Raw genomic sequence first — 27,025 nt, forward strand, 5'->3', positions numbered from 1 at the left:
TTTTTTTTTTTTTTTTTTGGTAATCTTAGCACACTGGAAGGCTGAGGTAGGAGGATCACAAGGTTCAAGTAGCCTGGGCACTTAGTGACTTAGTGAGATCCTGTCTTAAAATAACAGAAAAAAGAAAGTGTTGAGAGTGGAGCTCAGTGCAAAGGCACAGAGTTAAATTCTCAGTATTGCCAAAAGAAGAAAAAGTATTTGTTATAAATATGTGTTAAATTTTATGAAATGCTTTTTTTCTTCTAGTGAGATAATTGTAGATTTCTCTTTTGTTCTTTAAGTATGGTGAATTAATGTCTAAATGTTAAGCCAACTTTGCATTGCTAGGGAAACCCAAATTAGTCATGATTTATTATCCTTTAATATATTGCTTGATTTGATTTGCTAATATGGTTAGGAGTTTTTGCATCTATGTATATGAGGAAAATTGCCCTGAATCTGGAAGAATTCTTGGTTGCTGTCCTGCTCCATGGCAATGAGGTGAGCCAGGAGATAGTGAACAGGGTATGTGAGCTGCAGTAGTACTTGGTGTTGTATCTAAGACTTTTGTTTTTGTGTTTGTGTGTTTTTTTGAGACAGGGTCTTGCTACTCATTTTAGACTGGACTTGAACTCATAGTGTAGCCCAGGCTGCCCTTGAACTTGAGCGATCTCCTCCTGCTTCAGCCTCCTACGTGCTGGGATTATGTGCCACTATGCCCAGCTTTGTCTTTTTTCTTTTTTTTTTGGTACCAGGAATCGAACTTAGGACCTTGTGCTTGCCAGGCAGGTGCTTATGCCGCTGAGCTATATCCCCGGCCCAATGACCAGCTTTGAATCAAGACTTTTTTTTTTGATGCTGGGAATCAAACTCACAACCTTAAGCTTGCCTGACAAGCGCTGTACCACTGAACTATATCCCTGGCCCCCTGAAGCTTTTTTGAGGGCAGTAATTCTAGTTTTTTCTTGTCTACCAGCCAAATTTTACACAAATTTTTTAGTGGCTATTCCTGTCCTGAAACTGTGTAGGGAAGGAATTTTTAGAATTGTAGTTTCACTTGATCTTAGCCAACAGGCTGAGAAGTGATAGAATTGTAGTTTCATCTTAACTCTGTTGATACAGTATGAGACCCGAATATCTTGTTTGGCTATACTTCTTAACTTCTTTCCTTTCTTCTTGATGTAAAGATTCCAGTGTATGTAGTTTACTTAATACAGTCTATTGTGAATTATATAGTACCACTTCATATATATTCTAAGGACTCATGAGTATATGTACTTTCATTTATTTACTCCTAAGCTTAGTTTTACTTTTACTTCTATGTGTGTTGTAAATGTAATAATTTATTGCTATTATTTTTGTTGTGAAGAGTTAAATATCTTTTAAATAGTGGAAGAAACAAGAAAAGTCTTATATTTACCATTTTGGGCACTTTTAATTTGTCGTGCAGATTAGAATTTCCATCTGGTAACATTTTTCTTTAGTGAGAAAATTTTTACTGTTTCTTGCATCCAGATATCTAGATCTGTTGGTGAGAGATTCTGTCAACTTTTGTTTCTTGTGTTTTGCTTTCTCATTATTTGTATGTTTACTTTTTGTTGAGGGGTTGCAGACAGTGCTAAATAACTGCTGGGCATGTTAAAACATTTTGGTAAAGAATAAAGAATGTAAAAGAAAATCATTAGGGGAACTCAGTCCTTGCCACTTTATAGTTTTATTATTTTGTACCCTGCCCCTTTTTGGTGAGTAAAAGTTCATTTGGTTTGTTCTTTTTTTATTTTTTTGTGAATACTGGGAATCAAACTCAGGATCTTGCCACTTGCCAGGCAGGTGCTCCACCACTGAGCTATATCCTTGGCCCCTTAGTTTGGTCTTTATAAATAAAAAAAATTTTTTTTTGTTTATGTGAAATTCCCATTCAGGGAAGTGCATTCATTGGAAGGGAACAGTTTTATGTTTTAATAATTGTGTATGCCTTGTAATCGTCACCTTAATAAAGATAATAAAGTGTTTCCATTGTTCCAGAAAGATTCCCTTGTGCTCTATTCCATTTGGTCTCCATGCCCCATAGGAAACCACTGTTTTGATTTCTATCACTGTAGACATCATGAATGAAGTTATAGAACATGTAATCTTTTGAGTTTACCTTTTTTTCCCCGTTTTTAGCACTGTCTAAAAACGACAGTTATTTAGCACTGTCTGTAATGTCTCAACAAAAAGTAAACATACAAATAATGAGAAGGCAAAACACAGAAAAACAAAAGCTTTTGAGACTAATCAGATGTACGCATTAAGAAGTTTCTCCCAGTCTGTGGCCTACCTTTTCATTTCACTTTAGATCCTCAGGTGTTGTCTGAGGTTGTAACCCTGGCTAGTCCTGAAGTGTGATTTTTACTTTTAAGACCTCCAAAACCTATGTTCTGTTTTTTTTCAGAGGCTTTTACTGCAGTTTTTAGTTTTTGACTTGTGGATATTTAGAATTTAGTAAATGAAACCTGGCAGAAAGTTGTTTGAGGCCTCTAAGTTGCCAAGAAAATCTCTGCTTGTATTTCTGTTCTTACTCCTTGGTTCTGTAAATGCTAAGCCTGTATGTAGAGGTACTCACTCAGAATGTTCTGAGCAGAAGCAATGTCTCAGTTATTTTCTCATTGCTGAGACAAAATACTCAACATCCTCAAGTTAAAGGAAGAGTAGTTTATTTTGACTCACAGTTGGTAAAGGTTTCAGTCCATAGTTTGCGGGTTTCAAGCAGGGGTGCATGGCAGAGGAAAAACAGTTCATGGCATGGCAGACAAGAAGCAGCCAGGGATCAAGGAAGGAGGGGGGATATATGCCCTCCCAGGCCACACCCACAGTTACCTACTTCTTTCCACCAGACTTCATCTTTCAGCGTCACGCCCAGACATAAAGCTACCAGTGGGCTATTCCAGTATCACACACCAATAATCCTATCACCTCCCAAAAGTCTTAACCATGAGTGCCTGAGGCTTTAGGGGGACATATAGATATAAAGGGTAGCAGTTTACTTCTTTGAGGTTCTCCTGTGTTCACAAACTTGCCATCCTGTTCTTGTTAGCTCCTGTGAAAAAGCTCTTTAAAGCCTTCAAATGGATCACTGCAGAACTTCTTACAGGTTTTCTATTTGTTCTTATTGAGAACGAGTCATCTCAAATTGTTGTGTCCCACCAGGAAGCAGAACCCTTTTTTGGGGGTGGTGATGGTCATGTTAGGGATAGAACCCACTACACTGAGGTACATTCCCAGCCCTGGAAGCAAAAAAAGCCTTTTGAACACCTTATTGGTGAGAATACTTTTTTTATAAAAATTGATTTTATTGGTACACTTTTGAAATACAGAATAATCACATTGATCATAGGGAATTTGTACATGTACTTAATGTATGTTAATTCTTTTCTTCTTCCTTTCTTCCCTGTTTCTTCCCTTCAGTCCTCCTGTCCCTTTACACAACTTTTTCTATTGTTTCCCTTCCATTCTTTTTTATTTTTTAATCCTTGTTCCTTCCAATCCCCCCCCATTCCCCTCCTATTTGAACATTTTTCTTCCTACTTCTCTGACAAAGGACTAATATCTAGAACATATAAAGAACTCAAAAAATCAGACCCCAAAACTTAAAGACCCATCCAAACATTGGGCATCTGAAATGAATAGACACTCCTCAGATGGCGTACAAAGAGCAAATAAATATATGTAAATATGTTTGACATCACTGGCCATTTGAGAAATGCAAATTAAAACAACAATGAGATCATCACATGGATATTGTTTTCCATCCTTTGGCTTTTGTTCTATGAGTTTGTCTTTGAGTATTTTTCTTTTTCTTTCTTTCTCTCTTTCTCTCTTTCTGTCTTTCTCTCTTTCTCTCTCTCTCTTTCTTTCATCTCCACGGGACATTACATTTGCTTGGACTGGAGCCCCTCGCTAGCTGTTGTAACATGTCCATTGCCCTGTTACACTTGTGTATTTGTTTCTCCCTGGAGGCCTTTGGAGGTCCTCACTTTGTTTGTAGATTTGATCTTCCTCTCATGCTGTGAGCTATGAGTTGGGGAGAAAGTACAGTTTGCCCCCTCCTTTTTCTGTGTTGTGGTGTCTCTACTTTCTCTGTGGGCTCTGATTTTCCCTTCAGATCCTTCCTGGGTGTGGGGAATCTACCTTTCTCTTTCTTTTCTTCCCCAAGTTGTTATTTCTAGTCTCTAAATTCTGAATCTTAGGGAGGTTGATTTATCGCTGTTTACCAGTCTACCATCTTCCCAGAAATCTGTTATTTTGAAAATAATTAGGATTTTAAGTTTTGCGATTTATTCAAATACAAGCCATCCTCATCTTTCTTCTTGTTCTTCTGTTTCTCTTTCAATTATGGTGATAGCTGATTCTCTTGAGACTTTTTAGATTTAGGATAAATTTTCACATGATGTGTCTCACAGAAACTTACTTTCCTTTTCAAATCTAACTTGTCTGATTAAAAATTATAAAATGGGATTGATTTTTCTTCACTTTTTAAAAGAAATTAAAAATATTAACTGATACATAAAACATAAAAATTGTACCATTATCATATTGCTCTTTATGTATACGTTATGTAAAGTATAAATCAGGCTAAACATACTGGTCTCCTCAAATGTTTATTGTTTCTTTCTGATAAGAACATTTAAAATTCTTTCTTCTAGGTTTTACTTTGATATAATCTCATTTGTGTATATTGAGGTCTTGTTCAAAAAATCCTTATTCAAATGGTTTGAAGCATTTCTTCTGTGTTTTCTTCTAGTGTTTTTATAGTTTGAGTTTTAGTTCATTTTGGATTGATATTTGTAGTAGCAATGAAGAAGGAAAGGTATTTACTTTCTCTTTTTTGCTTGTAGCTATTCAGCTTTCCCAGTATTATTAGAAAGACTCCTTTTATCACTTTGTTTTCTTAGCACCTTTGTCAAAATCAGTTAGCTGTTGCTGTGTTGGTTTACTCCTAGGTTCTGTTTTCTGTTCTATTGATTTATTTTAATGCCAACCTCATGCTTTTTTTTTTTTTAATTTTAAAGAATAAACAAAACAAAAAACAAAATTCCAAAACAGTATGGTAGGAGGGTAATAATAGTTAAGACATTGTGTACTATTATCTTTAAATTAGTTACTTGGAGTACAAGATATCAGCATTTAATTGTCCAAACAATATTAGTGCAAACCTATCTTTTTAATGAACTGAGAGAAATTAGTAGTATAACTGTGTTAACTATCATATATATATTCTTTTGCTTTTCCCCTCCTTCTTTTCTCCATTCCCCCAACCCAGTTTCTCTTTTCTTTTGAGGTTTCTTCCCATTTTACAATATCTATTATACATTTTGCATCTTGTTTACTCTTTCAGCTTCTCACAAGATGGAGACAATACAATGTTTATACATTCACATCTAGTTTATTCCACTTATGAGTATGGTCTCAAGTTGCATCCATTTACTTATAGAAGTTTCCAGTTTATGCTTCTTTATGGCTGAGTAATACTCCATTATATAAAAAGACCACATCTTTTTTATCCTTTCCTTGGTTGATGGATATTTGGGTTGTTTCCAAGATCTAGCTATTGCAAGTTGTGCTGCTATAAACATGGATACACATATATCACTGTGGTATGATATTTTTAATTCTGCTGGGAAGATACCCTGAAGCTGGGTCAAATGGGACCACCAATCCTAGTTTTTTGAGGAATCTCCCCACTGAAGGATTCCTTTTTCTCTACAGCTCCTCTAGCATTTGTTGTTGGTTGATTTTTTGACACTAGCCATTCTTTCCATGGTGAGATGGAATCTCAATGTTGTTTTAGTTTGCATCTCTTGAATGACCAGTGATGTTGAGCATTTTTCATATATTTATTTGCTCTTTGTATTTCTTCATATGAGAAGTGTGTATTCATCTGAGATTCTCATTTTTGGACTGGGTCTTTAAATTTGGGAGGTCTGATTTTTTTGTTTGTTTGAGTTCTTCATATATTCTCAATAGTAATCTTTTATCTGAGGAACAGTTGGCAAACATGTTTTCCCACATTGTGAGTTGTCTCTTCACTCTCTTGGTGGTTTCTTTTGCTGTGCAAAAGCTTTCTAATAAGATAAAATACCAGTTGTTGATTTGTTGTGATAGTTCTGTGCGATTGGGGTTTTATTCACAAAGTCTTTGCCTACACCAGTGTCTTAAAGAGTTTTACCTATTCTATCTTCCAGCAGATTTAATGTTTTTGTTATAATATTTAGATCTTTGATCCATTTTGAATTTAATTTAGTGCATGGTGAAAGGTATGGGTCCAATTGTAATCTTCGGCACAGCATTATTTATTAAAGAGGCTATCTTCTAGTGAATGTGTTTGGGACCTTTGTCAAAGATAAGGTGGCTGAGTATGTCTCATTGTTTCTGCATATTCTAATCTGTTTCATTGATCTTTGGGTCTGGGTTTTTTTTTTTTTTTTGGGCAGTACCATGCTGTTTGTAACACAATAGCTTTATAATATAATTTCAAGTCAGGGATTGTGATGCCCCCTGCCTTATCTTTGTTGCCCAGAATTGCTTTTGCTATTCTAGGTCTCTTCTGGTTCCAAATGAATTTTAGAATTGTTTTCTCTAATTCTGTGAGCTATGCTTTTGGAATTTTGATCAGAATTGCATTAGATGTATATAACAGTTTTGGTAGTATGGCCATTTTCAGTGGATTTGCTCTTTCTACCCAAGAGCAAGGTATATCTTTCCATTTTCTGATACCCACTTCAGTCTCCCTTTTCAGAGTACTGTAGTTTTCAACATAGAAGTCTTTTACATCTTTCATTAGATTGATTCCTAGGTGTTTCATTTTTTTTTGGATGCTATTGTGAAAGGTATTGTTTCTCTAATTTCTGTCTCAGTGAGCTTGTTATTGGTATACAGGAAGGTTGTTGACTTGAGTGTTTTGAGTGTTGACTTTGTATCCAGCTACGCTACTGCATTTGTTTATTAAATCTAACAGTTTTTTAGTGGAATTTTTTTGGGACTTCTATGTAGAGTATCATATCATCTGCAAATACTGATAATTTAACTCCTTCTTTTACTGTCCTTACTCCTTTTATTTCTTTCGCTTGTCTAATTGCTGTGGCTGAAATTTCCAGGACTGTGTTGAATAAGAGTGGAGAATGTGGACATCCTTATCTTGTTCTTGATTTTAGAGTAAACGCTTTCAGTTTTTGTCCATTTAGTATAATGTTAGCTGTTGGTTTGTCATAGATGGCTTTTATCAGATTGAGATAAAGACCATGTATTCCAATTTTGTGTAGGGTTTTTATTGTGAATGGGTGTTGGACTTTGCCACAGCTTTTTCTGCATTTATTGAGATGATTGTATGATTTTTGTTCTTGGCTCTGTCAATAGCGTGTATTGCAGTTATTGATTTATGTATGTTGCTCCATCCCTGGATCTCTGGGATGAATCCCACTTGGTCATGGTGTATAATCTTCTTGATGATTTGCTGCATTGTGTTTGCCAGTATCTTACTGAGGATTTTTGCATCTGTGTTGATTAGGAAGATTTTCTTAGTTGGGTTCTCTGGTTTTGGTATCAGGGTAATGCTTGCTTCCTGGAATGAACTTGGGAGTATTGCTTTATCCCTTTCAATTTCATTAAAGAGTTTGAGAAGTATTGGTGTTGAGTCTTCTCTGAATTTCTTGTGGAATTCAGCAGTGAATCCGAAAGTGCCTGGGCTTTTTGTGTTGGTAGGTTTTTAATTACATCTTTGATTTTATTGATTGATACTAGTTTATTTAGGATTTTTATACTTCTTGATTCAGTTTTGGTAATTCATATGTATCTAGGAATCTGTTTATTTCTTCTGCATTTTCCATCTTACTAGAATACAAATTTTCTAAGTAGGTGTAAGTGGTCTTCTGGATATCTGCAGGGTCTGTTGTGATTTCACCCTTTTGATTCCTAATTGCATGGATTTGAGTCTTGCCTTTCCTTTTTTTGATCAGGTTGGCTAAGGGTTTGTTGATTTTATTTAATCTTTCAGAGAACCAACTCTTCAGTTCATTGATTCTTTGTATTGCTTTTTAGTCTCCAGTGTGTTAATTTCTTTATAATTCTCTCCTTATATGAACTTTTAGCTTAGGCTGCTCTTCTTTTTCTAGTAGTTCAAGATTCAACATTAAGTTGTTTATTTGTGCTTGCTCTATTTTCCTGATATGGGTATTCACTGCTTTAAATTTCCCTCTTAGGACTGCTTTTATTATGTCCCATAAGTTCTGGTATGTTGTATTTTTGTTAGCCTTTAATTGTAATATGTGTCTTAATTTCTTCTTTAATTTCATCTGTGACCCATTGATTGTTCAGGAGGGTGCTATTTAATTTCCATGTGTTTATGAAGTTTTTGTAGTTCCTTTTGCCATTGATTTCCAATTTCATTGCACTATCACATGCTGTTTTGCTAATTACAACTTTGTAGTATGATTTGAGGTCACATAGTGTGTTTTGAAATCAGGGCTTACAGTTCTGTTCTTTTTGCTTAAGAGTTCTTTGGCTACCCAGGTTTTTCTTTTTAAATTTTCTTTTCAATGTATATTCCGTACAACTTTTACAATTTTTTTTCTCTGACGGATGTCAGTGTTATTTGAAATTTAATATGTGCTGCATGAGTCTGTAGATCATTTTGTGTTCTATAGGTTGTAATCCATAAACATAGCTTTTCTATTTTTTATTTCCTTTTCAGTTTATTTCAGTGGTGTTTCATAACTTTAATTGGAGAGACTTTCACCTTTTTGTTTAGATTTAGCCATAGGATTTTAACATAGCTATTTTAAATGTGATTGCTGTTTTGATTTCTATTTTAGAAAGTTGGCCTTTGGGATATAGTGTTGCTACTGCCTTTTGTGTGTTGATTTTGTGTTCTGCAACTTTGCTGAATTGATTTACTAGTTTTGGTACTTTTTGGTGGAATGTTCGTGGTTTTTTCTATATAATATCATCTGCAATTTCTTCACACTTTTTAATTTTCCTCTAATTTGCCTGTTTCTGTTTCTCTTCATCTCACTCTAGTAGTTTACCGTGATTAATGTCTTGTTTTGTTTTCTGTTGCTATAATTACTTGAGGTAATTTATAAAGAAAGAAGATTTGTATTGGTTAATGGTTTTGGAGTCGGGAAAGTGAAAAATTGGTTGGCTGCTTCTAATGAACACGTCATGCTGCTTTAAATCATATTGGAAAGCCAAGGATAAGTGGGCAAGTATGGCAGAGAAAGAATGTAAGTAATGGACTTTTTTTTTTTTTTTTTTTGGTTTTTCTCTGGTACTGGGAACCGAACTCACGACCTTGTGCTTGCCAGGCAGGCGCTTTTGCCGCTGAGCTAAATCCCCAGCCCCAGTCATGGACTTCGTTTATAAAACCTTTTCTTGTAGTAATTAATACAATTCCAAAAGAATGAGAAGTCACAGGACAAAGACATTAATCCATTATGAGGGCTTTACCCAAACTCCTCCTACTAGTCCCTACCTCACCATTCCGCCACATTAAAGAATTAAAGTTCAACACATGAATGTTTGGGTGACACATTCTAACTTTAGCAGATAGTTACTCTCTTTACTTATTTTCATTAGTTTTTTTATTAATACTTTTATTCTCAACAGCATTGATCATTAAAATTTCATTTCTAAGCCTGGTGTGATGGTGTGTGCTTGTAGTACCAGCTGCTTGGGAGGCTGAGGTGGGAAGATCACTTGAGCCCATGAGTTGAAGAGCAGCCTGAGAAATGTAGCAAAGCCCTGTCTTAAGACAAAAAGAAAAGTACCCCCTAAAACCCAAACAAACAAAAAATTCAAACTCCCCCAAATCCACAAAACTTCAGTTTTATGGGTTTAAGTTTTCTGGGAGAAGTAATGTGAGAGCGTCCATTTTTTTCCCAAATCCATAAGCTGTGCTCTGTTCTCCTGAATTGTAGTTACCTTTGCAGTTTGCCAGGGAAAATACCATGTGATAAATTCATCTATTATGGCCTGAAGAGTTCGAGGCTCTTACATTTATAGAAGTCCATTTTACATTAGTATGGTTGAGGAATTTGGCTAAAACTCTAAAATAGAATCTTTCAGTTTATAGATTAGGAAGATGGGTAGTGTTATAAGCAAGAGGCATTATTATTGTAAAATTGAAGACTTCATATACTATTAATGAAGGTAAGTACCAGAGGATATTGTAGAAGGTGTAGCTTAAGTCCAGGTTTTGAGATCAGATAGACTTCAATTCCTATCCTATCTTTATTACTTAAGTTCTGCAACTGAATACTTTATCTAAGTGGATAATGTCCTCACATATAAGATAGGGATAGGATAATGCGTTATAGAATGCTAAAACATACAGTGAGAATCAGAAATAACACATTGTCTTGCTTTCTACTTTTCTTCCCCTCCTCATTGTTTTTATCGCTTTCGTGTGAGAGGCTTTTCTCACATGTCTGGTGATCCTTTATTATCTATTCACATTTAAGAGTTTATACTGAAGAGCTACTTAAAAACTCTGAGAACATAGGCTGGGATTATCAAACAGCAGGCTTTCTTTTCTCTAAGCTTACTGTTGGACTTGATTTTTCTTTGGGGACATATCAGTGTTTAAATCTTATTTCTTCTGGGGTCATTTAGACAAATTCTGACTTTCTGACTCCACTTTTTCTATAGTATCTATAGAGGCTGTTTCTGTTAGAAACTTTACCTAAGATAATTATGATTTTTTTCATTGGTACTTATCTCTTGGTACTGACATTTCACTGTTCTTGATGAAAGTTGGGAAACACCTAAGCCTTTCTTAGTTTGTGCTACAGATTCATACATTCTCCTCCTCCCTTAATGATTATCTGGGGATTGAACCCAGTGGCTCACACATGCTAGGCATATAAGCCGCCACTGAACTAAATCTCCAAATCGTTTTTGCTTTGCCTCCTCTCCCCTTCCCCTTCCAGTGGAGATCAGACCCAGGGCCTGGCACAGGCTAAACAAGCCTTCTACCACGTAGTTATATTCACAGGTCCACCCTCCCCTACTTTTTTGGTTATTTTGAGACAGGGTCTTGTATGTAGTTCAGGCTAGCCTTGAATTCACTATGTAGCCCAGGCTAGGCTGAAACTTGTGGCAGTCCTCTTGCCTCAGCCTCCCAAGGGTAGGGATTACAGGTTTGTGCCACTGTGCCTGACCCCAACTTTTTTTATTTTCAGATGGTGTGTCAGGTCCCAGGCTGGCCTCAAACTTGTGATCCTCCTGCCTGTACTGGAGAGTAGCTGGAATTACAGCTGTACACCCCTACAATGGCTAGAGTCTTTTTTTAATGTTAATATCTTTACAGAATTTGTAAGGTTGTAGTGGAAAGATTGAACACTTTGGTGTGATGGTACTAGATTCAGATTCTGGGTCTGCCACCAAGTAGCTGAGCAGCTTGGACATGCATGGTATCTTCAAGTTTCCTCATCAAAGTATAGCATCACTGGAAGCTTTCTTGTTATGATAAAAGGTTTATGAATTAATGTGCCTGAAATGCCTGAGCAATACAAAAGCAGTGTATTTGTATAAAATTCATGCATCCATTCTTTCACCAGTATTGAGTGATCTACCATGTGCCAGGCAGTTTGCTGTGTACCTGGGATTATATTGGTGACCACGATAGTTTGCAATCTAGTAGGGAATAGTAGCACATAAATAGGCAATTACAGCTGAGTGCAATGGAGCAGATTTATAATCACTGCTACTCAGAAGGGTGAGGTAGGAGCCTCATACATTGAAGGCCAGCCTAGGCAACTTAGCAAGAACCTGTCTCAAAATAAAAATAAAACGAGCTGGGGATATAGTTCAGTGGGAGAACATCCTTAGGTTCAGTTCCCAGCACTGCCAGAAAAATAAAGAGGACAATTAAAATACTATGTAATAAGTGTTGGTGCTGCTTTTGATGCTTCTTGTTCGGCCATTTTTTTCTGGTTTTTTTTTTTTTTTTTTGAGACAGGATCTTGTTATGCTGTTGCTGCATCTCCTTTTCCTTCTCCTTGTCCTCCTTCTCCTTCTTTGCTTTCTGCTTTTCCCTTCCCCTTCCTTTCTCTCCCTGCTCTCTGGCAAGGTCTCACCATGTTACCCAGTTTTGGGTTGAAACTGCAACTGCTATGACAAGTGTGTACTATCATGCCTGGCTCAAAAGAATCATTTTTGTGTTTTCCAAGGTGTACAACTCATTGGAAGGAAACATATGTTAGGTAGCTTCCCAAATTCAGTTCTTGATATGGCTTTACATTTCAAGATTTTTGATTGTTTTGCTTTTTAAAGAACAATTTAAGTGTTCAAAGGAAAATTTATTTAAGAAACTGAAACTAGTGATTTTCTGTTTTTTAATATGAAATTACTATTTGACAAAATGTGTATGTATCTGCAATGTGGCACTGTTTGACATTTATAGTATTTTGCAAATATGAATTGCATCAGTGTAGAGTCGTATGGCAGCTTATTTTTGGAAGTGATAGATGCATGATTTATTTTTCTTAGTACACATTGCTAGTGGAAGAACCTGTGTAGGCTGTTATAGTCAGACTAATGATGTTAAAAAAACACGCACTAAATTTAGTAACTTTTAAAATAGTATTATTCAGTGATGCTTTTTAATAATAAAACTTTGGCACCGAGTTAAATGAAGTGGTTTATCTGAGAATACCTAGCTGTGAGTGAGGAGGCGGGTAAGACATTCTTTCCACTGTCCTTGTGTTCTCAAAGTTTAACCAGTGTAAGAATCATCTGGAGAGCTTAATAAAATACAGATTCTAGAGCCCTACTTTCTACAGAAGATCTGATTCAGTAGTTTGAGACATAGTGTAAATATCTGTATGCTTAACAAGCATCTAAGTTAAGTCTGATGTCAGAGAGGTAAGGATCCCACTATAAATTACACTTTAACGTAGCATGCTGCCTTTTGTGAGTCCATAGTAGTGACTTGTAGAGTTGTAGCTCAAGCTCTTCTGTCTTCATCTTCTGAAGTTGGTGGCTTTGTTTGAAATTGTATTGTCCTCACCATTGAGTACTGACAATGATAGTCTGCTATGTGTTATATCTCAGGTCCTCTAAATGTTCTGCTTTTAGTATCTGCTTGTGAATATCCCTTGGGTACCTCTGGATTTTCTCATAATTCAGGGATGACTAGCCTATTATTCTTATCTCTCCTGCTTTTCATAACAGCTTTTCACTTTAAAACTTTTCTTTGATAGAAATTTATGCTTGAGTCAGAATTATCTTTAGGTTCCTAACGTGCATGTGCTTTCCCTTTTGTTTCTTTGCCTCATATTTCAATGTTCTGCTTCTCTCTTTCCATTTTTCCTGTTTACGTTTCCTTCTCAAATTAATGAGTTTCTTTTCCTTAGTCTATAAGAAGGACTATAATAATGAATATAATGAATATGTGACCACTAAGTCTTGAATTTTCTTCTCAGTTTTTGAATTTGTGTATGTTTGTGACACGTAGTAAATGCAGTACATGAGTTGTGGTGGAATTGGTACATATACATACTGCATCTTGATCCTTTTTCCATCTTCGGATCCCCTTCTCATTCTACCTTTCAAAGAACCAACTCTGATTCACTGATTTTTTTTTTGGGGGCGTCTCAATTTTATTAATTTCTGTTCTGATCGTTATAATTTCCCTTTCTATTGCTTTTAGACTTGGATTGTTGTAGTCTTTCTAGGACCATGAGATACATAATTAGGTTAATTTATTTGGGATTGCTGTATTCTTATGTGTACATTTATGCATGTTTGGACTCAATCAGAAATTACCAGGCATTCAAGAAACAAAACATTACCCATGATCCTGAGAAAACTCAATCAATAAATAGAGTCCTAGAAATGATATAGATAATATAGTTAGTTGAGAAGATCATCAAAAGATATTGATTATATCTTTATGTCTAAGAACATAGAAGAAAGAGTTGAGGATGTGGCTCAGTGGTGGAATGTGTGCTTGGCCTGCATGAGGCCCTGGGCTTGATCCTCAGTGTTACAAGAATAAAAAAAAAAACAAGGGTAGAAAAAAGCACAGACGTGTTAAGAAAAAAAATATAAAATATATGAAAAAGGTCTAAATCAAACATTTTCAGATGAATAGCATAATGTCTAAGTTTTTTTTCTTTTTTTTGTACCCGGAATTGAACTCAGGACCTTGCACTTGCCAGGCAGGCGCTTGTGCCGCTGAGCTATATCCCTGGCCCTATAATGTGTAAGTTGAACAAATAAAATCAGCGAGATCATGAGCAGGTTAGACATTGCAGAGGAAAAGATTAGTGACTTGAAAACAGAAGCAGAAATGATACAAAGAAAGCAGAAAAAGAAAAAATTTGGGGAAAGAACCCAAGAGAGGAACAGTGATCTATAGGATGCCTTTAAAGACTTAAAAAAACATAGTTTTGATGTCATGAAAAGGAAGGGTTGAGCTGGGAGAAAAGAAAGGGAAATACTTGAAGAAATAATTGCCCAAATTTTCCAAATTTGAGGAAAACCATAAACCAACACATGAAAGAAGTCGTGAATTCCAAACATAGAAATATGAAGAAAACCACAAAACGTATAATCAAATTGCTTAAAAGTAGCCACAGGAAAGTGATCTAACTTGCACAAATTAACAAAGATAAGACAGAAGACTTCTGATCATGAACACTATATCAGAAGACCGTGAAGCATCTTTAGTTTTTTTAGTATGTATATAATATGTTTCATGTGGTTATTTCTGGGGACTGTTGGTTTTTTCCCTTTTATAGGAAACAAAAAAATTGTCCTTTATTTTCTCTTTGCAAAAAGAAGTAAATTTGTTTCTATTTTCATGTTCTTATAAATCACAAATAGATGGTGACATATTATACATAGCATTTTTTCATTGACATATGTATTCTGGAAGTGTCTTCATTCTAGAATGTAGAACAATTATAGAAGAAGCTCATGTATATATGTGTGCATGTATGTACGTATGCAGTCATGTGTAATTTAACAATGAGAGTGTACTCTGAGAAAGGCAGTATTAGGTGATTTGATTGTGGTATAAACATCATAGAGTGTACTTACACAAAACTTACGGTACAGCCAGCATAGTCTGTGTGGCCCATTGTTAACTGATGTGTCATTATGCCGTACTTGACTCACTGTGTGTGTGTGTGTGTATATATGCGTATATATGTATCTTCTATCTATGTATTTGTAGATATTTGTAGCAGGTCATTTCTTTTATAGTACTCCTACATATTTTTAAAATGCCAATGTAAGATATGGTATTTGACTCAAAACTAATGCTGTTACTGTTTAGCAACCCCATAACTATGTGACAGAAAACCACAGTTTTTATTCTCATGCAGGCATTTGCTAGAATGTGGCTGATTTAGGCTGTTTGTTTGGGTGACTCCATTAGGAGTTGCAGGTCTGGTTGACCTTGGTTCCTGATGGGTAATACTCAATTATGTTCATATATCTTCATTTTGATATCTGATGGGATCACAGCTAACCCAAGGAAAAGATCTTAGGATGGCACTGATAGGTTTTTTTTTTTGGTCTTTTTGAGACAGGGTCTCGCTATGCAGTTCAGGCTGGCCTTGAGCTCACTTTGTAGTGCAGCTTGGTCTCAAACTGGCCTCCCTAGTGCTGGGATTACAGGTGTGTGCCACCACACTGGGCGGCATTGATAGTTTTAAGAGTGCGCGCAGACACTCATGGTACTGAAAGGCCTAGGCCCAGAATTGTTATAATGCCATTCTTGTCATTTTCCACATGGACAGGATCAAGTCATACAGTTAAGCCCAGTTTCACTGGAGAACATACTTTAGTGGGCATATTATATAGAGTGCATGGTATGGATACATGAAAGGTTGAAGAACATGGTTCAGTACCATAATTCATTTTGTCTTCTGGCCACTATCCTGAGTCATGTGGATGTGATGTAGCTGGAAGGTTTGCCCTGCTTCTGTTGTGAGAAAGTTAAATTTATATTCAAAATGGAGTGTGAAGCAACTGTGTTTCTTGGAAAACAACACCTAACCAGAAAACAGGTGCTGGTCATTACCATGGTGGGGCCCAGTATCAAGCAGAAGATTTATAATTTTTTTTTTTATTTTAAAGAGAATAAAAAAAACCAATAGAAACGATACAGAATTTCCCAACAAGATGATAGGAAATTATTCATGGTTATCCTATTGCATATTGTTATCTTTAGAGTAGTTTCAAGCAGAAGATTATACTTCCACTATTGCTCTTGCACTTCCACTATTCTCATTACTCTGTAATGGCAGTTAAAGCAAGGTGATTTGGGTTGGCAGTTTTGATCTCTAGTTTTTAAGGCTGATTATTTTTTGGTCTTAATTTTGGAGGAAACAGAGAATATAAAACTATGAAGTCATTACACAGTCACATGTTAAATAGATTAGTGTGCAAAGTTAAGAATGAGGGCAGTTTCCTGTGTATACAATACTTACACCTCAGCAGGTTAATAATTCTGTTATATCTTGCAAAACCTAGACACTAAAATTAAAGCAAGATTTATCCTTACTGATTTTCCCTTTAATAGGTGTACAATTGCAGTTACGTGTTACATTTGATAGTTGTATCACTAGTCTCTTTTAGTGTGGAAGAGTCCTACCTCTTATAGAATGGAAGAGGATAAGGTAGTAATATTAACTTATTAATGAGTCCAGGATAGTCTTATAAATGCATTTTAACTTTGCTCTCTCTTTTTTAAATGATACCACTTGACTTGTCACTCACTATACCTCTTTTTGGTCTAGACCCTTCATTGGATTTAAGATGAACATTTTTGGCACATGTTCTCATGAGTGATAGTGTGAAGTTCATCTTTTATCCCACCAAGAAGCTTACAATCTGACATTGTCTTACTATTTGTGATCCTTAGTTTGATCATTTGGTTTAGATAGTGCCTGGTTGGCAAATTAGAAAGTAACCTGAATGTGATTCTTTTGCATTTTGCAAGTACGATTTTTTAAAAAATTGACTTAGATACATAGATTTTTATTTTAGTGTATTTGACATTTTCACTTTTGATGTTCATATTGTCTTATACCATTGTCAGGTAGTCCATTGTTATTTTAGACACTTACAGAAGCATTTCAATTCTGTCTAAGCAAGGTAAATAAAGGGTTCCAGGTAGAACTAGCAGTGATTCTTTTAGTTACTAAATCTGGTAGGCATTTGTGTTTTCTGATTCTAGCGCTCTAAATGCGTTTTCAGAATCAATACATTAGCTTAGCATATGCATTTTCATATATATATATATATGTGGAATAACTTGACTTTCTTTTTTAGATCTCCTCACAATATAAATTTGTCATTCGTGTTTGGCCAGCAGTGATTGTTCCCGAGTATTATTACTTTGAGGCCACTATTACCTTGTTTTGTTTTTAATACAGTTATTGCTCAATTAAAGATGATCATTCTGGATCAGTCACAGTTTGGTGAAAACAAAAATAATAAATATCTAGGTATTTTAAGTGGGATGGGATTTAATACAGGAAATTAGGTGCTAATGAAATTCTTGGAATTGTCACTGGACAGGGTCCAAGGAGGTCCCCCAAAGGGGGAATAGGAATATCATCATCATCCTCAGAAAATTAGAACTTCGAGACTCTCAGAAGGTTAAGACTGAATTCATACAAATAAAATTTGGTCCATAACTAATGAAATCCCTAAAATTCCAGCCCAGACAAATGCAAGAATTGTAAGGATAGCATTATAACACAAGGCATGAAAGGAACTCTTCCTGAAGTTGAGCTCAATTTTGTTATGGTATGTGTGGTACTAGGGATTGAACCCTGGGCCTTAACACCGAGCTATATTCCCAGCTCTTTTTATTTTTGATTTTGAGACTAGGTCTCATTTAGTTGCTGTTTCCCAGGCTGAAATCAAACTTGTGATTCTACTGCCTCAGTCTCCCGAATGCTGGCATTACGATGTCCACGACCACACCTGGCAGTATACTGTTTTGTAGAAAAACTTTTCCCAAGTAGGAGTACATTCTTAATGATAAAAAGTATAATATAATAGAGATATATAAACTAGTATTACTTAACCCATTTATTATCATTATCAGCTATTATGTATTGTTCATAATAATTTGTGCTATATGTACTTTTCTGTAACTGGTAGCATAGTAAACTTGTTAACACCAGGATCACCACGAATACATGGGTATGTCTGGAGGTACAAACGCTATGATGTCACTAGGTAGCAATTTTTCTTACAAGACCACCATTGTATGTGCGTTCTGTTATTGGCCAAAATGTTATTATGCACTACATGACTGTACCTGAATCTTTTCCTTCTTACTGCTTCCAGCATACTCTAGGAATTGCGCACGTGGCTCGGTGGTAGAATGTGTGCTTACCTTATGTGAGGCTCTAGGTTCCACCTCCAGTACTGAGAACAAACAAAACAAGAAAACTCAGCCTTTGGCACTTCGATTGTGATGTGTTTTAGTGTTGATGTCTTTGTGTTTATCTTTCCTGAAACCTGTTGATCATAATTACCTCTTCTGATTTTCTTTGTGTGTGTGTGTGTGTGTGTGCTGCACGCGCAAGTGCTAACAGTTGAACCCAGAGTTTCTTCTTACTTTTTTTTAAAAGACAGGTTTTCACCATGTTGGTAGGCTAGTCTTAAATTTCCAGACTTAAGTGATCCTCCCACCCAGACTTCCAGGTGCTGGAACTCTAGGCGCACAACACCATGTCTGGCTCGAATTTGTAGATTATTTATTAACTTTTTATCAAATCTGGAATATTTTTGGCTATTATTTCTTTAAATATTTTTTCTGCCCTTTTTTAAAAATCTCTTTGCTGGTACCCCTATTGTGTGTATGTTGTATGCTTAAGTGTTACACTTATCTTTTAGGCTTTATTCATGTTTCTTTTTCTTTGTGCTTACCATAGTTGATAATTTCAATTGAATATCTTTAAGTTCTATGATTCTTTCCTCTGTCTGCCCAGATTCCATAGTTGATTTTTCATTTCAGTCCTTGTAATCTTCACCTCTAGAATTTCCATTTGATCCTGTCTGGGATAATTTCTCTTTATTGGCATTTTCTATTAAAAAATTTAAATTAGTATTTGTTTAAAATATATAATAATTACATTCATCTTGGGGGATTGGTACATAGACATATCACATCTTAATCATTTCTTTCTTTTTTTTTTTGTGGTACTGGGGATCGAACTCACAACCTTGTGCTTGCCAAGCAGGCGCTTGTGCCACTGAGCTATATCCCCAGCCCCATCTTAATCATTTTTAATCCCTCTTCCAACAGTCTCTATTATTTGACACAGTCCTCCTAGTTTCTTTTCTTTTCTTTTTTTTAATCTATTTTTCTTTTTTAGCCTTGTGAACATACTTAATAATTGACAGACTTTGTTTACTGAGTCTGATATCTGTTTTTACTTAGGGACAGTTTCTATTAATTTCCCCCTTTACTGGTCATGTTTTGTTGTTTCTCTGTACACAATTTTTTGTGAAAGGTGGACTATATTAGTTGTATGATATGATAACTCTGGAAATCAGATTCTCCTGTCTCATAGCTTCTCTGTTCATTTTTTTTGAATAAGTACCTAGGAGCAGTATTATTGGGTCATACTTTTCTAAAAAATTGTCAAGTGGTTTTTCCAAGTGGCTACATGATTTTATGTCCTATTCAGCAATATAGGGGAGTTCCATCCTTTTATACTCAAAATTTCTTGATACTGTCAGTCTTTTGGATTTAACTCCTTTAGTATGTAGAAGTAATATCTCTCATTGTTTGCTTTGTATTTCCCTAATGACTAATGATGTCAAGCATTTTTAATGTTCTTATTCATCATGTATATATCTTCTTTGGTTATATTTCTGTGAATCTTGGTTGTTTTAAATTTTTTAAAATTGAATTTTCCAAGTTCTTATGTTCTGATTCCAAGTTTTCCAGTTAGATAGGTTTTGTAGTTATTTTCTCCCAATTTGTGATTTTCCTTTTCATTTTCTTTAAAGGGCAATCTGTCAAAGAGCAATTTTTTTTTTTTTTTTTTTTTTGCTATTATGTCTTAACGTTTACTTAATTAGGTCACAAATATGTTTTATTTTTTTCTAGAACAGCAATAGAAATGTAATGAAAGTCACATGTAATTTAAAAATTGTTAGCATCCATGCTAAAAAAATAAAGATGTCAATGTAATTAATTTTATTATTATGCTAATAGAATAGTTAAGCAAATAATTGTATGTGATTAACATACTAATATAAATAATATTTAAGGTAGTCTATCAGTATTTAAACATTCAGTAGTAAAATTACTGAATGAGATAGTATTACTTTTTGTTTTGGTCTTTTTTTTTTTTTTGGTTTTTCTCCGGTACCGGGAACCGAACTCACGACCTTGCGCTTGCCAGGCAGGCGCTTTGCCGGTGAGCTAAATCCCCAGCCCCGAGAGATAGTATTACTGAATTAATGAGATAGTATACATTTTAATTTTTAAGTTCTACCTGTTGTGTAATTTACACTTACAGCAAATTTTAACTCACTTGAATCATATTTCAAGGACTTATTTGCTGCTGTGTGTAATAACTAACGCAGACAGCATAGATCTAGAAGTTTTGTAGTTTTAGGTTTTCATGTTAAGCCTGTTACCTATTTTGAGTTAATTTTTACATATGGTACAAGTTTTGAGTTGAAGTGCAGTTATTTAGATATAATTGTCTTACAAACTTTTTAATAAAATTGTTCTTGGCAATTAGGGATCTAGAGAGTATCCTGAGCTTTAAATCTCAATATTTAAACAATCTCGATCTTTATAATTGTTTTTATTTCCTTTTATTATGTAATAATAAAATATGTATAATGTAAATTTACTTTATAACTAACAATTTTTAAACCTTATGTATAAAATGCTTAGAAGTGTTAGCTGTTTAGTGTATAGCTTTATTTGTATACATATTTGAGCTTAAATTACATATAATGCTGTTTACATTTTAAGTCTAACCTCATTAATAAACTTACATCTAAAGTGTTTATTTACTTTGCTTTCAGGCATGTACTGGCATTGAGAACATTGATGAAGCTATTACATTGCTTGAACAAAATAATTGGGATTTAGTGGTAAGTACTTTTAATTTTCCCACCCATATTCAGATTTTATGAATTCTTGAATGTCTTTAATATTTCTTGCAGATGGCTCAGTGTACTATAGCCCATCTGTAACTTGTCTGAATGAATAAAATGTCATATCTTTAATATGAAGTCATATTTAGTTAAGTATTAAATTATGATGAATACTCAGAAAAGTGAAATGATTTTTAAAATTGTTTTCTTATTTTATTGTGTATTATGATTTATTGTCCCATGTAGTATTTTGGTGGAAATGCTTGGAAGGAGAGAAGTCAGACTTGTCTGTCTGAGTAATTCTATTTGATGTTTTCCCCTTCCTGGGGCTCTATCTGATAAGTAGCATTTTGCTGTGATTTCTGTACAAACTTGAGGCAATTTGTGACAGAGGTTGCTTAGTTTAATGTTTTTTAGTTCTTTTGGGGCAGTAGCTCAAGAGAGACAGCACGACGTAGTACTAAACATCCATCTATTGCAAAGCAAGCTAATAGTAAATTACATTGGGGAAATAGTGGTTGTGTTAGGATGACACAGATGTCCTTTGATGCCCTTGAAATGCTAAAGAAAATTAAAATTATAATTTTGAAGAAGTGCTAATTTTTAAAGTTAAAATTTAAAATATATACTTATAGAAGTGGAATTAGATCTAGCTGCTATCTATCTGTATCATGTACTTACATAGTTCTTAGTTATCTTGTGCTTTGTGCAAATCTATGACTATTAGTATTTTTAATAAAAAAAGATTTTTAGCTTATAAAAGTAATAATGCTCATTGTAATAAAATGAGGAGGTAAAGAAATTTTAGAAAGAAAACCATATTACAGGTTGATGGTTCCTAATCAAAAAACTTCAAATCTAACACACTTCAAAATTTGAACACCCACATGACATGAAAAAGTTTTGGGTTTCAGAGCATTTTGAATTTCAGTTTTAGATTAGGGATGCTCAATCAGAAAAGTCCAATGGAAAACCCCAGAGTCTGACATTCTGAGATCTGACAGTACTCCACATCCTAACCTGTTCAAAAAAGGGTTACTCAATCTGAAATGACCTTTAATGCCATCACTCAGAGATACTTGTTTTGAATTTTTAGGTATATTATTCCAGGGATATAATTATGAGATTAAACTTTTTTAATACAAATGAGATGATTTTATACATACTATTTTTAATCTTTTTTAAATTTAACAATATATCATGAATCTTTTCCTGTCTATCTAAATGTGGCTGTTCATTTAAAAAAAGTTTGCATAGTATTTCATTTTGTAGTTATAACATAATTTTACCTACCATTCTTAAGTTGTTGAATATGAAAAATTTTTCCAATAGTTTGCTAGTGTAGACATTATCGTAGAGAACATTCTTGTGTAAAAATATTGCGTATTTAACCTATTATTTTCCTGGAAGAAACTGAATAAATTTGTAGTTGAACTTGTGTCATATTACATATATATTTTTAAGATTTTATTGTTGTTGTTTTTTTTTTGTTTTGGTTTGGTTTTTCTCCGGTACCGGGAACCGAACTCACGACCTTGCGCTTGCCAGGCAGGCGCTTTTGCCGCTGAGCTAAATCCCCAGCCCCTGTTTTTAATATTTTAGATAATTTGAGCCAAATGTACTTCCAGGATGGTTTCAGTAACAAATTTTTACAAACCAGGTGCACTTTTGAAAGGGTTGTTTTGTTAAAATATTGCTGCTTTATATTTGTGTTTTGGCACTTAAGAAAATTTAGAAATACTTATATAGCCTGGCCCTAAATCCATGCTTTTAACAATTGTAGTGTGTGCCATCAATACATCGTATTAGGCGGCAGCATCATGATTTCATGATTTCTATGTCAAGAATAGGGGAAGAGGCAGCAATTTTTTTGTAGTGATGCCTACAAACTTCTTGTCCTGAAACTTAGTTTTGCAATAGCATGTGCATTGCTTTAGTTTGTATATTTTGGAGGTATTTTTGGGGTTTGGCTCTGAGGAGAAGGATAAAGGATAAAGAAAACGAAGATTGTAGATTAGGAGTAAGAAATTACAAGTCTATCATGTGGGAATTACCAGTTGGGGAGACAGAGGTATATTCTTTCCTTAGCTCCTTCCTTCTGGTCCATGCTCATTAGTTTTGAAGGTTAAAGCGCTTACTGACCATGAATTTGCCCATATAATATTGATTGATTGATTGACTGATTGATTTTGAGACAAGGCCTTGCTATGTAGTTCAGGCAGGCTTTGAACTCACTACCTAGTCTATGCTAGCCTTGAATTCATGGCAATCCTCCTGCCTCAGCCTCCAGAGTGCTGGGATTACAGGCATGTGCAACAATGCCCAGTAAATATTGAATAATTGAAAGATAACTGCTATTTCTGAATTACTTGAAATGCAGTCTCACATCAGACTAAGCAAAAGCATTAAGCTTGTATTCTTTCTTTCTTTCTTTTCTTTCTTTTTCTTTCTTTTTTTCTTTTTTTTCTTTTCTTTCTTTCTTTCTTTCTTTCTTTCTTTCTTTCTTTCTTTCTCTTCCATCCTTCCTTCTTTTCTTTTCTCTTCTTTTCTTCTTTCTTCTTTTCCTGTCCTGTCCTCTCCCCTCCCCTCCCTTCCCCTCCCCTTTCCTCCTCTCCTCTCTCATCCTCTCCTGTCCTCTCCTCTTTAACCAGGACTCAAACTTAGGACCTTGTGCTTGCCAGGCAGGTGATGTGCCTCTGAGCCCTAAGCTATCCGGCCCTAAGCTATCTCTTTTGTTTTGTTTTGTTTTTTTGTTTTTCTCCGGTACCGGGAACCGAACTCACGACCTTGTGCTTGCCAGGCAGGCGCTTTTAAAATATTCTTTTTTGTTTGTTTTTCTTCCGGTACCAGGAATCGAACTCACTACCTTGCGCTTGCCAAGCAGGCGCTTTTCCACTGAGCTAAATCCCCAGCCCCCCCCCAGGCTATCTTTTATAACCTTCAACTTGGCTTTTTTTGAAATGTATCTCCCAGCTGGCCTTTCTTTGCAAATATCTCAGTTTTATTCACAATAAAGATTTGTTGTGTTTTATAACTGTCTTGCTTTTTAAGTTTTTTCATTTCTCTTACTTTCATACATCATTCATGTGATGTTACAATGTTTTAAAAATGAAACTTAAGGTGGGTGTAGTGGTACACACCTGTCATCCCAGCAGTCAGGAGGCTGGAGCAGTAGGATTATGAATTTGAGGATAGCCTGAGTTACATAGGGCAGCCTGGACTATGTAGTGAGACTCTGCTTCAAACAACAACAATGACAACAAATGATTGAAAAGAAAAAGAAATATATTTTGAATAGCGCATTAACTTGTTAAATCTTTTATGGAAGTTTTTATATAGTTGTCTCTATATTTTGCCTGTACATTGTATTTTGTGCTTCTAAATTACTATTGTTTTTGCTCTGCATTTTATGGAACAATTTGTATAATTTAAGCTTTTAACCTAGGATATCTAATTTGAAATTTCTTGTATATATCACTAACACTTCCCCTTCATTGTTCCTGTGCATATTTTACTAGAGAATATAAGGGATAATGAATTAGACAATACAATCAAGCATTGTAATGAGTGTGAAAAATTCTAATGATGAAAAACTCATTCAGTGAGCACTGCATATAGTGCATCTAGATCTTTACTAGATAGTATAGAGGCTTAACAAACTTAACAGTATATAGTTTCTAAGTGTCTTGTTCTGTTCTATATTGCTGTAACAAAATACCAGCAACTTCATAGTTTATAAAGAATAGAAGTTCTGTTTAGCTCTCTCTTCCTATAACAAATACCCCAGATGATCAGTTTAAAAAATAGAAAAGGTTTATTTTTGGCTCACAATTTTGGACATATCAGTCCGTGGTTGGTTGGCTCTTTTGGTTTTAGGCCTGTAACAAGGCAATATGTCATACAGTAGCGCATGGCAGATTATGTTGCTTACCTCATGGCAACTAAGAAATAAAGAGATCACAGAGCCAGGGTCCTAACATCTCAACTAAGGGTACATCGCCAATAACATAACCTCCTCCACTAAGCTCCACTTTATAAAGGTTCTGCAACCTCCCAGTAATGCCTGTATTGGGGACCAATCCATCAATACATGGGCTTTTGGGAGACATTCAGGATTTTATATATATATATATATGTCTACCGTTTCTTTTTCTTTTTTTTTTTTTTAAATGGACAGGGTCTCACTATATAGTTGAGGCTGACCATGAACTAACTATGTTACCCAGGCTCATGGCTATGTTACTCAAACCCATGGTGATTCTCCTACCTCAGCCTCCTAAAGATCCAAACTATAGCAGAAATTTATTTGACTTGGGTTTCTCAAAGCTGGAAAGTCTATGAACTTGGCCCTGGCATCTGGGGTGGGGGCCTTTCTGCAGCATCACAACATGGAGAAGGGCATTAGATGGTTAAATAGAGCAAGAATGCTGGAAAGAGCTTGCTTTAATAACAAAGCCATTCTCTCAACCTATTAAATAATCCATGAATGAGTGAATCCATTAATGAGGGCAGGACCCTCATGAACCAGCTACCTGAAGCTCCCACCCTCCAGTACAGTTAACATAGGACTCTAGGGCTTAAGTTTCCAACATAGGAAGTTAAAGAGGACACATTCAAACTACAGTACTAACTTTTAAGAAATATGCTCAAAAATTGATGCATTGTCTATTTTAATCACACAGATAGTATTTTTTATGAAAATTCAGTGCATTTGCAGGGATTTGATTCTTATCATTAGTCACTTTCCTTGATCATCTTGTGTTTTATTTTTATTAAAGTACTTCATGGTTGACTATTTTGGAGGAACTGGAGATTAAGTTATATATGCTAAAATCTTGGAAACAAAAATAGCATGAATTTTAATATCTTTGGCAAGTGTCTTCTACTAACGTTTTACCTGCTATGCACCAGATAGCTTTTCACCCACCTCAGTCTTCCTCGCTGTCATCATTTTCACGTAGTCTACACTCACAGTTAAGAGAAGATGAATGTCAGAGTTTTCTTTTTTAGTTGAGTTCTTACTTGGTTTTAGTATCAGGGTCATAGCGGCTTTATAGAATGAATTTGGAAGCATTCCTTCCTTTTTATTACATGGAGAAGCTTGAGAAGCTTTGGATGTTCTCCAGTGTTAAAATTCAGCAGCAAATCCTTTGGGTCATGGGCTTTTCCTAGTTGAAAGAGTTTTAATTTCTGTATCAATTTAATTGATCTGTTTAGCTTTTTTTAATCATCTTGGTTCAATTTTGGGAGGTTGGATGTGTCTAGGAATGTATGCATTTCTTCTAGATACTTTGATTTATTGGAATATAAGTTTTCAATGTAATTTCTAAGAATCCACTGGATTTCAGTGGTATCTGATTCAGTTTTGCTTTTTTTTGCCTCTAATTTTATTAATATGGGCTTTTTTCTTTAGTTTTGTAAATTTGGCTGGAAGTTTATCAGTTTTTTAAAATCTTTTTGAAAGAACCAACTCTGATTCATGGATCATTCTTTTTTTTGTATCAATTTCATTAATTTCCATTGTGATCTTTGTATTTTTTTCCCTTATTTGGGTTTGGTTTGTTCTTGCTTTACTCGGACTTCGTGTATTTCACAGTTATTTATTTGTGATTGCCCTGTTTTTCTAATGTAGCATTAATATTGCATAATTTGCTCCTGATTTCTTTAGAGACCCACTTAAATAGATTATTCAGTCTCCATGTGTTTGTATAGTTTCTATGGTTTCTTTTGCTGTTGATTTTTAGTTTCATTTCACTGTGATCTGATAGGATGTATGAGAATATTTTAGTTCTTTTGTATTTATTGAGACTTACTTTATGGCCTAAAATAACTGTTCAGTGGGTTACTGAAAAATATGTGTATTCTACTGTTGTTGGATGAACTACTCTGTAGATATTTGGTAAATCCATTTGAT

At 35.0% G+C, this 27,025-nt stretch overlaps 1 protein-coding gene across 1 annotated transcript in view; it reads left to right on the forward strand.

Annotated features, from left to right (window-relative positions):
* Window positions 1-27,025, forward strand: part of Faf1 (Fas (TNFRSF6) associated factor 1) — a gene marked incomplete at its 5' end in the record, with an annotated part of 440,455 nt that overhangs the window by 26,462 nt on the left and 386,968 nt on the right. Inside the window, 1 exon segment of the mRNA XM_005398612.2 lies at window positions 21,040-21,108. Within this exon segment, the coding sequence (XP_005398669.1) occupies window positions 21,040-21,108 (69 nt within the window).

This window comes from Chinchilla lanigera, unplaced genomic scaffold (genome assembly GCF_000276665.1).
Source record: "Chinchilla lanigera isolate Chin_1 unplaced genomic scaffold, ChiLan1.0 scaffold00063, whole genome shotgun sequence".
Classification (NCBI taxonomy): Eukaryota; Metazoa; Chordata; class Mammalia; order Rodentia; family Chinchillidae; genus Chinchilla; species Chinchilla lanigera.